The sequence below is a fragment of the Gadus morhua genome, chromosome 12 (genome assembly GCF_902167405.1).
Source record: "Gadus morhua chromosome 12, gadMor3.0, whole genome shotgun sequence".
In the NCBI taxonomy this organism is placed as follows: domain Eukaryota; kingdom Metazoa; phylum Chordata; class Actinopteri; order Gadiformes; family Gadidae; genus Gadus; species Gadus morhua.
The window spans coordinates 12,593,043-12,605,904 of record NC_044059.1 but is presented as its reverse complement, the minus strand read 5'-3'; the positions used below and the strand labels follow the sequence as shown (position 1 = coordinate 12,605,904).

The window sequence follows — 12,862 nt, the reverse complement described above, 5'->3', positions numbered from 1 at the left end:
CTACCTGTCTGTCTGACTACCTGTCTATCACCTGTCCGTCGGTCTGTCTGTCTCCAGGTGGATGGAGGTGATCAGGAGTGCAGCTGGGAGGATGACCCTCCTCGTTCCCAGAGTCCCCGCCGAGCTCAACAGGAAGTGACACGCCCAGCTTAACAGGAAGTGACACGCCCAGCTCAACAGGAAGGGAGCCGGGCCGCTGGGGGTGATGAAGGGATCAGGGTGCAGGGGGGCCCCCCCGGACGACCATAAAGACTTTGGAACCACTGGGCTCACCCACTGGGGGCCACCGCTGGCTGAAAGGACCCTGGGACGTTCTGAAGAATACATTCTACTCGCCTTGTGTAGAATAAATGAGTGTTTATTCAGCTGTGTCCTGAGTGAGGTTTATTCCCTCGTAATCGAGGGGTTAGGGCGAGGTGTGTATCGAGACGGTAAAAAGGCAAGTGTGATACTCAGGCTGGGAGAATATGGAGGCATGTTGGCGTCACTAAGCTTCTTATTATATCGTGGGAGCAGCATGCTAACGGGAGGTGGGCATTTTGCATGCTAAGAGACGGTTGGCATATTAGCACGTTGCATGTTAAGTGGCGGTTAGCTTGCTAGTATATTGCATGCTAAGTGGCGGTTAGCATGTTAGCACGTTGCATGCTAAGAGACGGTTGGCATATTAGCATGTTGCATGCTAAGGGGCGGTTAGCATGTTGCATGCTAAGTGGCGGTTAGCATGCTAGCACGTTGCATGCTAAGTGGCGGTTAGCATGTTAGCACGTTGCATGCTAAGTGGCGGTTAGCATGTTGGCACGTTGCATGCTAAGTGGCGGTTAGCATGTTAGCACGTTGCATGCTAAGTGGCGGTTAGCATGTTAGCACGTTGCATGCTAAGTGGCGTTAGCATGTTAGCACGTTGCATGCTAAGTGGCGGTTGTCATGTAGAATGGCGGGAGAGTTGGGCGCAGTGAGGAAGAGGAACAGAAGGTTGAGAGGGAGGTGCGAGGAGCACACCAGTGTCCTCGTTTAAGGGCAGAAGTGAAAGTGTGTTTAGAAAGTTAAAGTATCGTCGACGGAAGAGGGATCAGCAGAGTTGAGGGAGGGTTTGAGGGAAGTATACAAGCCTGCTTCAGTCTGAAGTGGTGGAAAATTGACTTGTTTTTTTCTTACCGTTGGATTATTTTCCGACGGACAATGCATAGTTGGGTCTGTTTTGGAGAGCAAACTTGTATAGGCTAGAGTAGAGATGACATTACCACCGATAGTATAACTGTTTGATTTTTTCATTGCATTGTTTTTCAACCTTATTTAACTGTTGAGGCCAGTCTTGTGTGTGAAAGGGAGATGTATTTTTCTGCTTATGGAGCAACGGTACATTAATGAAGGGATTCTGCTGAAGATGCATCAATCGTCTGGGAGATGGATGGGGATCAATCAGCAGGGCTTTGCTGCCAGAGTAAATAATCAAGAGTTTACTTTATGGCTTAACTTGTAATCCAGTTCAATGTTCTGGTGCTCTTTACCTATAAAGTTGTTCATGTCTTTAACCTCTTTAATTTATTGTTTGTTGAGGGTCTGTGTGGAGATGATGTGATGACAAACTAAGCAGTGTTTCCTTCATGTTTCTTGTCGATTTCTTATGAAGTGAAACAGAGACGAGACATTTTACCCGCCATATAAAATGCGGTTAAGATCTAAGGTCTTTGCTCACAGCTGGATGCTGAATGACGTGAACCACTGTATTATTATGATGTTTCAATGAAAACTGGAATATTTCATTGTGTGTGTGTTATTTGCCTAGCTGGTGTAAAAATAACACCCTAACCAAACCTTCATCTCACCTCGGCTGAAGTTCTCAAGCATCCAAACTTTTGTGAAAATGTTTAATGATGATCTTGTGATCTGTTGTCATGCCTTGTGTTACTGCATTGTTCAGCAAATAAAATAACGTTTTTCTCGCAGCTCCTCAGTTTGATGTTATAATTAATAAGGATGATTCTGCAGGATGGCTTCACCTAGGGGTCAAACACAATATTTGCGGGCAGGAGGTCTGTGAATTACATGTGAATTACATGTGAATACATTCTAAAAAGGTCGGTTTGCCATTTTTGCAAACGTCACTGTTAAGCAACCGAAATAACCACAAAGAAGTGACTAAACAGGACTGACACTTGGGGATAGATGGTGGTCTTTGTTCACTCTCTCTGATCCGGAGACACAAAGCCTGACTTGCCCAGACAACTCTAGCGGGGAGGGACCAGATTACCGGATTAATTTCCGAGGTAAAAGCCGGTTTGTTTTCGACCGAAAAAGGGTGTGGTGGAATCCAGTATTCTGGTCAATGTCCCTGGCTCCTTTCCATGACGACTGGTTTTTATTGTTGCTCGGCGAGGTTCAGTGCGAGTGACTCAGCCGTTGGGAGAACCCGAGTCCTCCATCAGAAACAGCGCGCGTAACTTTACGCGTAGGCGTGGTCGACGAGCAAATCCGCGCTGAACTCCGAGCACCGAGTCCACGATGTAGTTAATGAGCCGAGGAGGGCGGGGACCGTGGGGGTATCCCCGCCTCTCAGGGCTCACAATGAGCTCCCTAGAAGGAAAGGCTGCAAGGCTAGACCAGACGGATCACACCTCCATGACCGAAGTCCGCTCATAGCTTCTTAATGGACCAGCGGACGACACATTGATCATCCAGTTATAATATTGACCATCACGTTATATGTGGACTGCTAACCACGGTAAGGGGGCTTTATTGATGGAGTGGGCTTCTGCGTAATGTCGTGGTGAGTTGTGGTGAGTTCATAGCGCTTGGATCAGCAGCTGTGGAATCCCGCAGGACTTTGCACATAACTTCAACCAATCCATCATAGCCTAGTTGGTAGACTGCTGTCGGCATATTGGACATGCTTATGGGTTGTTATGTTGTTAAACGGTTTGAATTCCTCTGTATCCCGCAGGGGATTCCTTGGAAATCTCTCCTTGTGTCGGACGCGGTGTCGGGGGGGTGGGGTTTGAGGCGGACCGACACCACCTTATCCGGATGAAAGTGGCATGGAGATGCTCCGTCGCTCCTCAGTGTTCGCGGCCGAAGTGATGGACGTGTTTGACCGCTCGCCCACCGATAAGGAGCTGGTGTCCCAGGCGAAGGCGCTGTGTAGGGACTACATCCACTCCAGACTCAACCGGGCCGGTATCGGCTGGACCAAGCCGGACCACGGGCTGTCTGCGTCGGGCGGCAGCGCGCTGGGGGACACCTCGTCGGTCATCCTGTGGCTAGGTGAGTCCACCCGGCGGGGGCTCACTTTGGGCGTCCAGGATCACTTAGGGGTCAATCAGAATGTGAAGGGGTTGCATGTGCCACCCACTCACCCGCAGACTTACATTTAATGTATTTATTTACTCATCCAAAGCGACTTAAAATGGTTGAATGCACTTATTTTAACTCGCAACCCAGAATGTGCCAAGAGTCCGCTAAAGGAAGTATACATTTTTTTTCATGGTCCAAGATGCAGACTTTGATATCCATAAACGATGGGCAATAGAACTAGATCTAACACGTTCAAAATATTATGTCGTTCATCGAGTTGAAGAAGTCATAACGCTGAAAGCTGGAGTAGGCATTAGAGAGAACCGGCCCGAGTGAGCTGGACTCTGACTAATCGCACCCCTCCAAAACCACTCTCCTCACCATTCCTGGAGCTTTGGTGCAGCTTTAAAAATCCTGTTTACCGTCCAAAACACATTTCCTGCTCATCTTTCCAGTAACCGTTGAAGTAAACGATAACTTGTTGTTTCTGCTGTGATTCATTCCCCTCTAACCTACCTGACTCTGTCTTCGATTAGTATTGTGCCTGTGTTGATTTAGCCTTCTTTCAACCGACAAATACCACATAAAGATCTAGATAAGGAGAAACGGATGGGAGAACAACAAAGGGGCCCATGTTGAAAACGTTGTTGTCGTTGTTGTTGCTAGGTGATGAGCTGGAATACCTGCGCCCGAACATCTACCGTAACGTGGCGAAGCAGCTGAACATCACCGTGGCGTCCGAGAGCATCGTGTCCGACGCCTTCCTAGCCGTCGCCGCCGAGATCTTCTCCACAGGTACGTCTGGAGAAAGACACCCCTTAACCCTTAACTAAACACACCTTTAGCTGTAAGGACCCTTTACTAAACACACCTTTACCTGAAAGGACCCTTAGCTAAACACACCATTACCTGTATGGATCCTTAACTCAGTAACACACCTTTAGCTGATGGACCCTTAACTAAAGACACCTTTACCTGTGTGGACCCTTAACTAAACACACCTTTACCTGTATGGATCCTTAACTCGGTAACACACCTTTAGCTGATGGACCCTTGACTAAAGACACCTTTACCTGTGTGGACCCTTAACTAATTAAATACACCACCTCTCCCTTTATAGACCCCGTAAAGGGAACCATTTCTCTCGGCTATTTTCTAACATAAGACATTAGGGGTAACGCTGTAACGACCCCTGACCCCTGTCTGCTCCGCGACTCCCTGTAGAGCCACTGCTGAACGAATAAACATTACAGAGAAAGAACAGAGCGACCCGTCTGGGCACGCACGCACGCACGCACGCACGCACGCACGCATGCACGCACGCACGCACGCACGCACACCTGAGAACACTTCACTTTTATTGTGTAGGAGCACACACTTCCCCTCCCGGGGTGAACGGAGGCTGCTTTTGTTTGGTTTCACTTTATCCGGCTTACGGGAATTAAAATTAAGGGGGGTGGGGGGGGGGGGGGGGGGGGGGGGGGCTGGAGGGCCCCTCCTTATAAGGTAAACTGTTCCTCTATGTGGTTTGTCATGACAACAGCTGTGACCCCACCCTGGAGCCAGCACAGAGGAGATCACACACACACACACAAACACACACACACACACACACACAGACACACACACACACACACAGACACACACACACACACACACAACACACAACACACAACACACAAACACACAGACACACACATACACATGCACACACGCGCACACAGTCCCTGAGGAGAAAACAGAGAATTAGGACCCAGCATAACAAAGAGATAAACTAAATAAACACACTCACTCACAAACACTTTCACTCACTCAATCACTCACTCACACACACACACACACACACACACACACACACACACACACACACACACACACACACACACACACACACACATGCTTACTTACTCACTCACTCAGTCACTCACTCACTCACTCACTCACTCACTCACTCACTCACTCACTCACTCACTCACTCACTCACTCACACAAACATTAACACTCAGAGAAGAGTACAACACAATTATAACTACCTTTTTTAAAACTGCTTTTTAAAGAGTGTTTTGATTGGCAAAATAAAAGCATGATAACTTTAAAGTTGCATTAGTTATTTTAGAGTAACTTTAATCACGATTAAATTAACTCAAGTTTCCTTGGCACAAAACTGGAAGCCAGCACAGTGTTGAATTTAAGTTGTCCTGGAGGTGAGATCCTCCTTGAGGAAGTTGTGGAGGAGAGCAGATTAGAGCTTCAGCCTTATCAAACCAAAAGCACGCTCTTATTTTGAAACGAAAGCATGCTAGTAAACAGCAAACCAACATTTCCTGAAACAGAGAAAAAAAAGTGAAATGAAATAATTGTACTGAAACCAAAACTATAATCATAACATTTTAACTATTTTGGTGGATGTTGTTGCATTGTTTATTACTTTGTGTGCTGTGTGTGTGTGTGTGTGTGTGTGTGTGTGTGTGTGTGTGTGTGTGTGTGTGTGTGTGTGTGTGTGTGTGTGTGTGTGTGTGTGTGTGTGTGTGTGTGTGTGTGTGTGTGTGTGTGTGCCTGTCTTCATCCATGTGTGTGTGTGTGTGTGTGTGGGTGTGCATCCTCATCTATGTATGTGTGTGTGTGCTTGTTCATCTTTGTGTGTGTGTGTCTTCATCTATGTGTGTGTGTATTCATCTATGTGTGTGTGTGTGTGTGTGTGTGTGTGTGTGTGTGTGTGTGTGTGTGTGTGTGTGTGTGTGTGTGTGTGTGTGTGTGTGTGTGTGTGTGTGTTCATCTATATGTGTGTGTTCATCTATGTGTGTGTCTTCATCTATCTATGTGTGTGTGTGCCCCCCCCAGGTGTGACGTGGGGGAAGGTGGTCTCCCTGTACGCGGTGGCGGGGGCTCTGGCGGTGGACTGCGTTCGTCATGGCCACCCCGCCATGGTCCACACCATCGTGGACTGCATGGGGGAGTTCGTCCGTAAGAGCCTGATCCCCTGGCTGAAGAGGCGCGGGGGATGGGTGAGGAGAACTTAATTACATCCTCAATTAAATTCAATTACATTCAATTGTATTAGTACAGCCCTTAATCACAGGGACAGTCTCACAAGCTGTATATCTATGACCCCCCCTCTAACTCTAGACCCCCTGAGGGACAGAAAGAGCTCCCTTAATTCCATTACTGGATCATTTACATTTAGAATCTATAATTGATATACATTTGTATTGTTGTAGTTAAGCGTCAATGCATCCATGTTTTCCCGACCTGGTAGCTTGAACACACGACGTAGATCGGAGGTGACATGTTTCCCGTTCTGACTTTCCACCTCTGACTGTTAACGACCGCAGCGTAACACTGCAGTGTTTGAAGTTCTCTGCCTGTGTAGTAAATTAATGTCATGTGATGGTATCGGATCGGCACATAGACTTGCGTACTCGACGATACCCGATACAGCATTTTAGGCATTATCGGAGGAATTTCCAATACTGGCATCGCTGTCGGACCAACTCTACAAAAAACAAAACCGCGTTTAAGACCCTCAACAGTGCAGGGTACAGCAGTCCGAGAGGAAACCAGGTTAGGGATGGAGCAGACGGGGCTGCTCAAAGTGCTTTCTCAATGCAATAACAAGACTACAGCTCAACAAAGTGCATTCCAGACTCCCAGAGAGCCTAGCACAAATCAGCCAGGGTTTACAGAGGAAGATGTTTATAGTTTATGGAATGGTTTGGGTCAGGAGAGAATCAAAGGCTTTACAGGATCTGTCTTGCCAGGACCCCGGACAATGGGGCGACTGTGAAAGATAGAGGGGAGTACTGATACACTACCGACTATAAAGAGCACCCACAATATTAACGGATCCCTTTTTGCTCAAACAGTCCCCCATGTATAATGAATTTAATTTCTAAAGGCTCTTAAATCATAGCTGCTCCAAAGTATTTTTACTTTAGATTTGATTTGAATCCCACGAGTCCACAACAGTCTATAACAGACTTACAATAATAACCTCCTACAGACATTCCCCATAATTCTGCTCTTTGAAGTTGGAGTAATTGTTCAGACCGCAGTCACCTGACCTCCAGTAGGTTCATCATCTCATCTTCCCATTTAGGGTCCTAGGAACGCTGGGTCAGCTGTGAATCTCTTCCCCCCCTGATCTAGGTCGCTTTAGAACTCTGGCTGCCAAAATTAATTAATCCTTTACTGACTTAGCATGGACTCAAGCAGACCGCATAGCTTATCAATGGCGTGTTTGCATAGCTCTGGATCATTTCACGTCTATCGTGAACACCATATTAAGTCAGAGTCAGAGAGTCTCTGTTAGATGAGGAGAACAGATGAGTGGATCCACAGGCGGGCTGGGGTCCAGTGCTGTTGGTCCAGACCATCTGTTGCTGAGCAGCAGGGCAGAGAGGTCAGAGCGGCCGCAGTGAAACATGGAAACACGGGTCTGTCTGGGGAGTCATGATACGTCATCGCTCTCTCCCAAGACCCTCCCTGATTGATTCAATGCACCGGTTGCCCTGTGTCTCTCTGTGTAGACGTGTGTCAATTAGTGTCCCTGTGACTAACGAGGGCTAATGAGGGCAGGGAGTTGTGTAACCAGACGGAACACAGAAGGTCTGTCTGTCCGTCTGAGACTCTTCTGTCAGCACCAGTGAGGTCATTCGACTCACTAACCTGATTGGTCAGTTCTCGTCTTTCAAACGAACTGACACTTGATTGGTTCGTTTTTTCTAGCCTCATGAGATCTCTAAGAACATGATTGGTTGGTCAGTTCATGTCCTACACCGAACTCGATCCTGATTGGTCAGTTCTCCCGAGTCGTTCCCGGACACAGGAGGCCAGGAGGGGAGGGGTGGGATGGGGGCTGTGTCAGCAGCCTCCTGCTGTCGGCTTTATTACCTGTGAGAAGGTCCCAGATGTGGTGGAGGGCAGCGCACCTCACCTGGCCCGGTCACATGACCTCACATGACTCAGGTGTTCCAGAGCAGGAGGACATTTTAAAAGTACAGCTAATAAACATTAGGGAGCCCGCCTCGAATGGGAGCTACCAAATGGAGTTGGACAACATATAAGAATGTTTGGAGAACTGTTTTCAAATGTATGTAAAGTTAGATTTGTTGAAAGTAGCACACTGCCAAACAGTTTTTTGATCAACCCCAAACTGTTTTTCAGTGACGTATCTTCTAACATGCTTCTATCACAGCACGGTAGATCAGACAGCCTTTTGAGATGCTTTAGTATTTAGTATTTCATTTAAATGCACGTTGTCATTTCAAGATTCTAACAACAGACAGTTCGCACTATCCGGAGCGCCTCTCAGTGACTCTGATGCTCCAGGTATAGGGCTGAGGGGTGAGGTACACTGATCAGTACCTCCGTGTCCTGGGTCCTCTGGTTCTGACTGCTCCCTCTCCGTCCCCCTCCCCAGGTGGACGTCACCAAGTGTGTGATCAACACCGACCCCAGCTTCAGAGCCCATTGGCTGGTGTCGGCCGCCAGCACCTGTGGCCAGTACCTGAAGGCGGTGGTGTTCTACCTGCTGAGGGAGAAGTGAGCCCAGCTCCAGGGCACTTCGGTGGGAGGACTGGGTTTGGTCGGTCGGCCAGCTGCCAGCCTCCTGGGAACGGGAGCATGTGTTTGGATACGTTTACACCAGAGAACCTGCTTGTTTACATGGACGCACCGCGACGTGTTCAAACGCTCACACACCTGGATCTGCCTTCTCTCCACGACTCTTTTGGACAGCATTTGTGTTGACTAAGACGTTTGGGAACCGCATGAAATAATCGGTTTGTTCAGAAGATGTTTGTTTGTTGTTTTCGTTTTTTAACGGATCCCGTAACCATCTCTAAGGTTGTTTTGATTTGTATTAATTTATACCATTAACGGATATAATGAATACATATTTCTACAATAAGAATCTGGCATTGCTGAAAAAACACAAAGCAAGTGTTGTTTTGTGCGATTCTAAAATTAGACGCCACACATGCTTTGCATAGCGACCGAGGCGCCCCCTGGCGGCAGAAATGTGCGGACAATGTTCCTGGAAATGTCGTCCAAACAGCGGCTCAATTCCCATGAAAGCACTCACGTCAAGCCAAGAGCATTTGATCAACGGATCTCTAATGAGTCTAATTTAGAAGTGAAAACACGAGCCACGTTAATGCCACTAGGCACACGTTTTTTTACACTCTTTAGTACAATTGTGTGTATTACATAGGCTACACATGTGTTTTCACATCTTCACGGAGTGAGAGAGAGGTTAGTTCAGACTCCCGTTAGTTCAGTCTAATAAACGCTTGCCACAGAAATAAAGCACTTTAATATTTACGTTTGTATAACGAGTAGAATGTACCCTGTGAATAAAACCACGATGGTCTGGCATGAAGCACTCGATGTAATAGGAAATAAATTGTTTTTAATGCAATAAACTGCTGTGGACTGTGGTTGCATATCCTTGGGTCCCTCAACGGGATGCAAATTTGTTTCCTAGTTCGTTGACCGTGTGTACATGCAATGGCCACATCCAAGGATATGTTCAGAAAGTTGGTCTCCATCAATAGATGCAATTCTTTTAACCGTTTTATATTTTATCTTTTTGGTGCAGAAAAAGGCCTATTGTAGCAGGCCTTCATATTCAAAATGTAGCGATTTTTTGAATGGCATTTTGTATTGTAAATCGTATGAGGAAAGACACCAGATTGATTATTCTGTATTAAAAAAATAAAAGCATGGGCAGAACTTTTAGATTTCAACAGACACAGTGTGACGCAATCGGTGAACCGAAGTCACGGGGCGGGAGGACGGATCCGTTTACCGTTTATCTTATTTACCGAGAGAAACTCATAGTCCGTAGCAAAAATATAAAAGCTTCAAGTAAGAGAAAATATGTATTTTTAAAATATAATTGTACGTATTTATTGTGTTTCTATTTTGCAGATTGGTCAAAAGAAATACGTATTTTTCTATTCATGTATTTGTATTATTATAATTACAATAGTTTTTTGAAGGGTTCTGTAAACGTAGCATTTTTAAGAAATCCCAAAAAACTAACCTCCGCCCAAAAAACAACCTCCTATTCGCTGAACAGCGCACGTCCCGCCTCCTTTTCTGAATTCCGCAGCAGAGCTCGCCCTCTGATTGGCCGAGAGGTTCAGAGTGCAAGGGCCATAACAAACAAGACCATCGGGATGGACGCAGGTAGGGCAGGATCTCCACGTCAATAACAATGGCTTTTAATCGTTTTTTTTTGTATTTAAACATACTAACAGCATCCGTACGTTACATATGCGAATAAACCTCAATCCCTGACACCAAACGTCGCAAAATCCCGACCATACACAGCACGTTATTGCTGTGTTTAGCGTCGTTAGCACGTTAGCATTGTAATAGCGTGAGGTGGCCTTAAACATCCCAGTGACCGAACAGCGCTTTAAATATCATCCCCCGAACATTGCATGTCTTCAGATCGGCAGCAGACAGACACAATCAGCCATGATTATCCCCTCGAAACGTGAGATTCAGGGTGTGAGACAGCTGTCCTTGGGAGGGATTGAGTAATACAAGACAATGTTGTCGCCATCAGAGTCAAAATAGTCGATATAACTTCCTCCGAGGGTCAGATTAAAGGTCCTGGCCTTGGCGAGAAGCTGGATATTGCTGGTGGATGGAACAACTTTCTGATATGATCACAATAAACTTATTTCTCTATGGTGATCGTCGTGACGTCACGTTATGGTGGAGAACCTGACGTCACCGCCCGGCTCAGCAGCCAGCCGTCCATCAGTGACATCAGTCCAAACAATGACGCATTATTAGACGTCTCCTGATCCCGCACTTGTTTTGTGTTGTCAACCATTTTCTGCTGTTCACGTGCCAAATAAGGTGGTACGATGTGAATTGAGCGATTTGTGGGCTTTTCTTTGACAGCTACGTTGACGTACGACACACTTCGATTTGGAGAATTCGAAGACTTTCCAGAGACCTCAGATCCCGTGTGGATCTTAGGGAAGGAATTCAACGCACTCACAGGTGGGTCTGTTAAGATGCTCACTCCCTGCTCCTTAATGACCTGTCTCTGTATTGTCTAACCCCTACCTGCTCCTTAATGACCTGTCTCTGTACTGTCTACCCCCTACCTGCTCCTTAATGACCTGTCTCTGTACTGTCTAACCCCTACCTGCTCCTTAATGACCTGTCTCTGTACTGTCTAACCCCTACCTCAGGGGTACTCAAGTAGAAATGATGAGGGGCCACAATTTTTTTTTTCAGTGACTCAAGGGGCCGGTCTGTATACGTGTGACTGAGGCCGATATATGCTCTGTTTTAGACGTAACGCGTAAGCACGTAAGATACATAACCCCCCCTTGCGCGGTAAAATATCCCCCCTTACGTGCTTAAGTGCGTCGGCCAAAATTCCTGACTATGCGACTAAAACACTACGGCCCTACGCAGCTCGCAAAGACTGTGATTGGCCAGCTAACCACATCCTTTCAGGAGTCTCACATTTCCGGTTTTACAGCATAATAGTGCCATTTTTAAAAGGCTGTGACAGAAGCAAATGAAGAATTTTGAAGAAGGAGAAGAAGAAAACACAAGAACGAATTATGATAATTATAAATATAAACAAGCCAGCGATTTCCACTTCCATGCCCACAGATTCGTTCGTTGCTCCCCCTACTGTTCTGGCGGAGAATCCCCTTGCAACACGCGCAATCCTTAAGGAACCTTAAAGGAACCGTAAATCAAAACTTGTCTAAAACAAGTCCCTTCTGTAAATTACGTGCTCACGTCTCTGCGTCTAAAACGACCCTAAATCGGCCTTGACTGCTGCTGAGATGGACTGTCTGCCTCGAGTTTGGGAGGGCTGGAGCGGTCTGTGGGCTAGAGTGCTATCTGTTTATCGTTGCAACCCCCAGCCTCGTATTGAGATCGCGGCGCGCGGTTTCAAAATAAGAGCGCCCAGCACGATTTTTTTTTTTTTTTTAATAATTAAAAAAACTTTTCAAAACAGCTCGAGGGCCATTAATAGACACCCCGCGGGCCACAAAAGGCCCGCGGGCCGCTACTTGAGTATGACTGCCCTACCTGCTCCTTAATGGCCTGTCTCTGTACTGTCTAACCCCTACCTGCTCCTTAAGGATCGGTCTCTGCAACAAAAGGTTTAAATTGTGACCATGTCGTTGTGTTTTTGTTCCTGCTCCCGGTGCAGAGAGGGATGACATCCTCTCAGACGTTACGTCGCGACTGTGGTTCACGTACAGAAAAAACTTCCAACCAATCGGTGAGTTCAAAAAGAGGTTAATGATCTCTACGTTTTCATTTTTATTTGTTAAGTATCTATTCGATACGACGGACAATTATTAGTTAGGTCTCTAGTAGAGATGTTTCTCTTTCTTCTGACAAATGTAATTTTGCTTTGGATCAAAGCTTCTGCTAAATGCCCTGAATGTAAATGCGATATGTTTGTGTTCCCCGGTGGTCCCCAGGGGGTACCGGTCCGACGTCGGACACCGGCTGGGGATGCATGCTCCGGTGTGGGCAGATGATCCTGGGCCAGGCCCTGGTCTGCAGACAC

At 46.7% G+C, this 12,862-nt stretch overlaps 3 protein-coding genes across 6 annotated transcripts in view; all 3 read left to right on the top strand.

Moving 5' to 3' along the window:
* The window catches only part of farp2 (FERM, RhoGEF and pleckstrin domain protein 2), a 38,557-nt gene extending 36,605 nt beyond the window's left edge, over positions 1-1,952 (top strand). For all 3 annotated transcript variants that reach the window (XM_030372531.1, XM_030372530.1, XM_030372529.1), the window contains exon 27: positions 58-1,952. In XM_030372531.1, the coding sequence (XP_030228391.1) occupies positions 58-139 (82 nt within the window). In that variant the 3' untranslated portion in view covers positions 140-1,952. The remainder of the gene's footprint in view (positions 1-57) is intronic.
* A 566-nt stretch (positions 1,953-2,518) lies between these two features.
* On the top strand, positions 2,519-9,731 carry boka (BCL2 family apoptosis regulator BOK a). Its single transcript, XM_030371816.1, has 5 exons — positions 2,519-2,725; positions 2,945-3,264; positions 3,961-4,089; positions 6,136-6,299; positions 8,714-9,731. Exons 2-5 carry the CDS (start codon positions 3,039-3,041, stop codon positions 8,837-8,839), a joined length of 645 nt encoding a protein of 214 aa, XP_030227676.1. The 5' UTR covers positions 2,519-2,725; positions 2,945-3,038; the 3' UTR covers positions 8,840-9,731.
* Positions 9,732-10,375: 644 nt separating this feature from the next.
* The window catches only part of atg4b (autophagy related 4B, cysteine peptidase), an 11,477-nt gene continuing 8,990 nt past the window's right edge, over positions 10,376-12,862 (top strand). The window contains exons 1-4 of one of the 2 annotated variants that reach the window (XM_030371813.1): positions 10,376-10,485; positions 11,215-11,316; positions 12,497-12,568; positions 12,774-12,862. The exon at positions 12,774-12,862 is cut by the window's right edge and continues 10 nt beyond it. In XM_030371813.1, the coding sequence (XP_030227673.1) occupies positions 10,476-10,485; positions 11,215-11,316; positions 12,497-12,568; positions 12,774-12,862 (273 nt within the window). In that variant the 5' untranslated portion in view covers positions 10,376-10,475. The remainder of the gene's footprint in view (positions 10,486-11,214; positions 11,317-12,496; positions 12,569-12,773) is intronic. The other variant, XM_030371814.1, reaches the window with a different exon arrangement.

Excerpts from the sequence above, each read along its gene's own strand:
- boka (XM_030371816.1), top strand. The coding sequence starts at position 3,039 with ATGGAGATGCTCCGTCGCTCCTCAGTGTTCGCGGCCGAAGTGATGGAC. Across the intron at positions 3,265-3,960 it reads GTCGGTCATCCTGTGGCTAG|GTGATGAGCTGGAATACCTG; the intron begins GTGAGTCCACCC and ends TGTTGTTGCTAG. Across the intron at positions 6,300-8,713 it reads TGAAGAGGCGCGGGGGATGG|GTGGACGTCACCAAGTGTGT; the intron begins GTGAGGAGAACT and ends CCCCCTCCCCAG.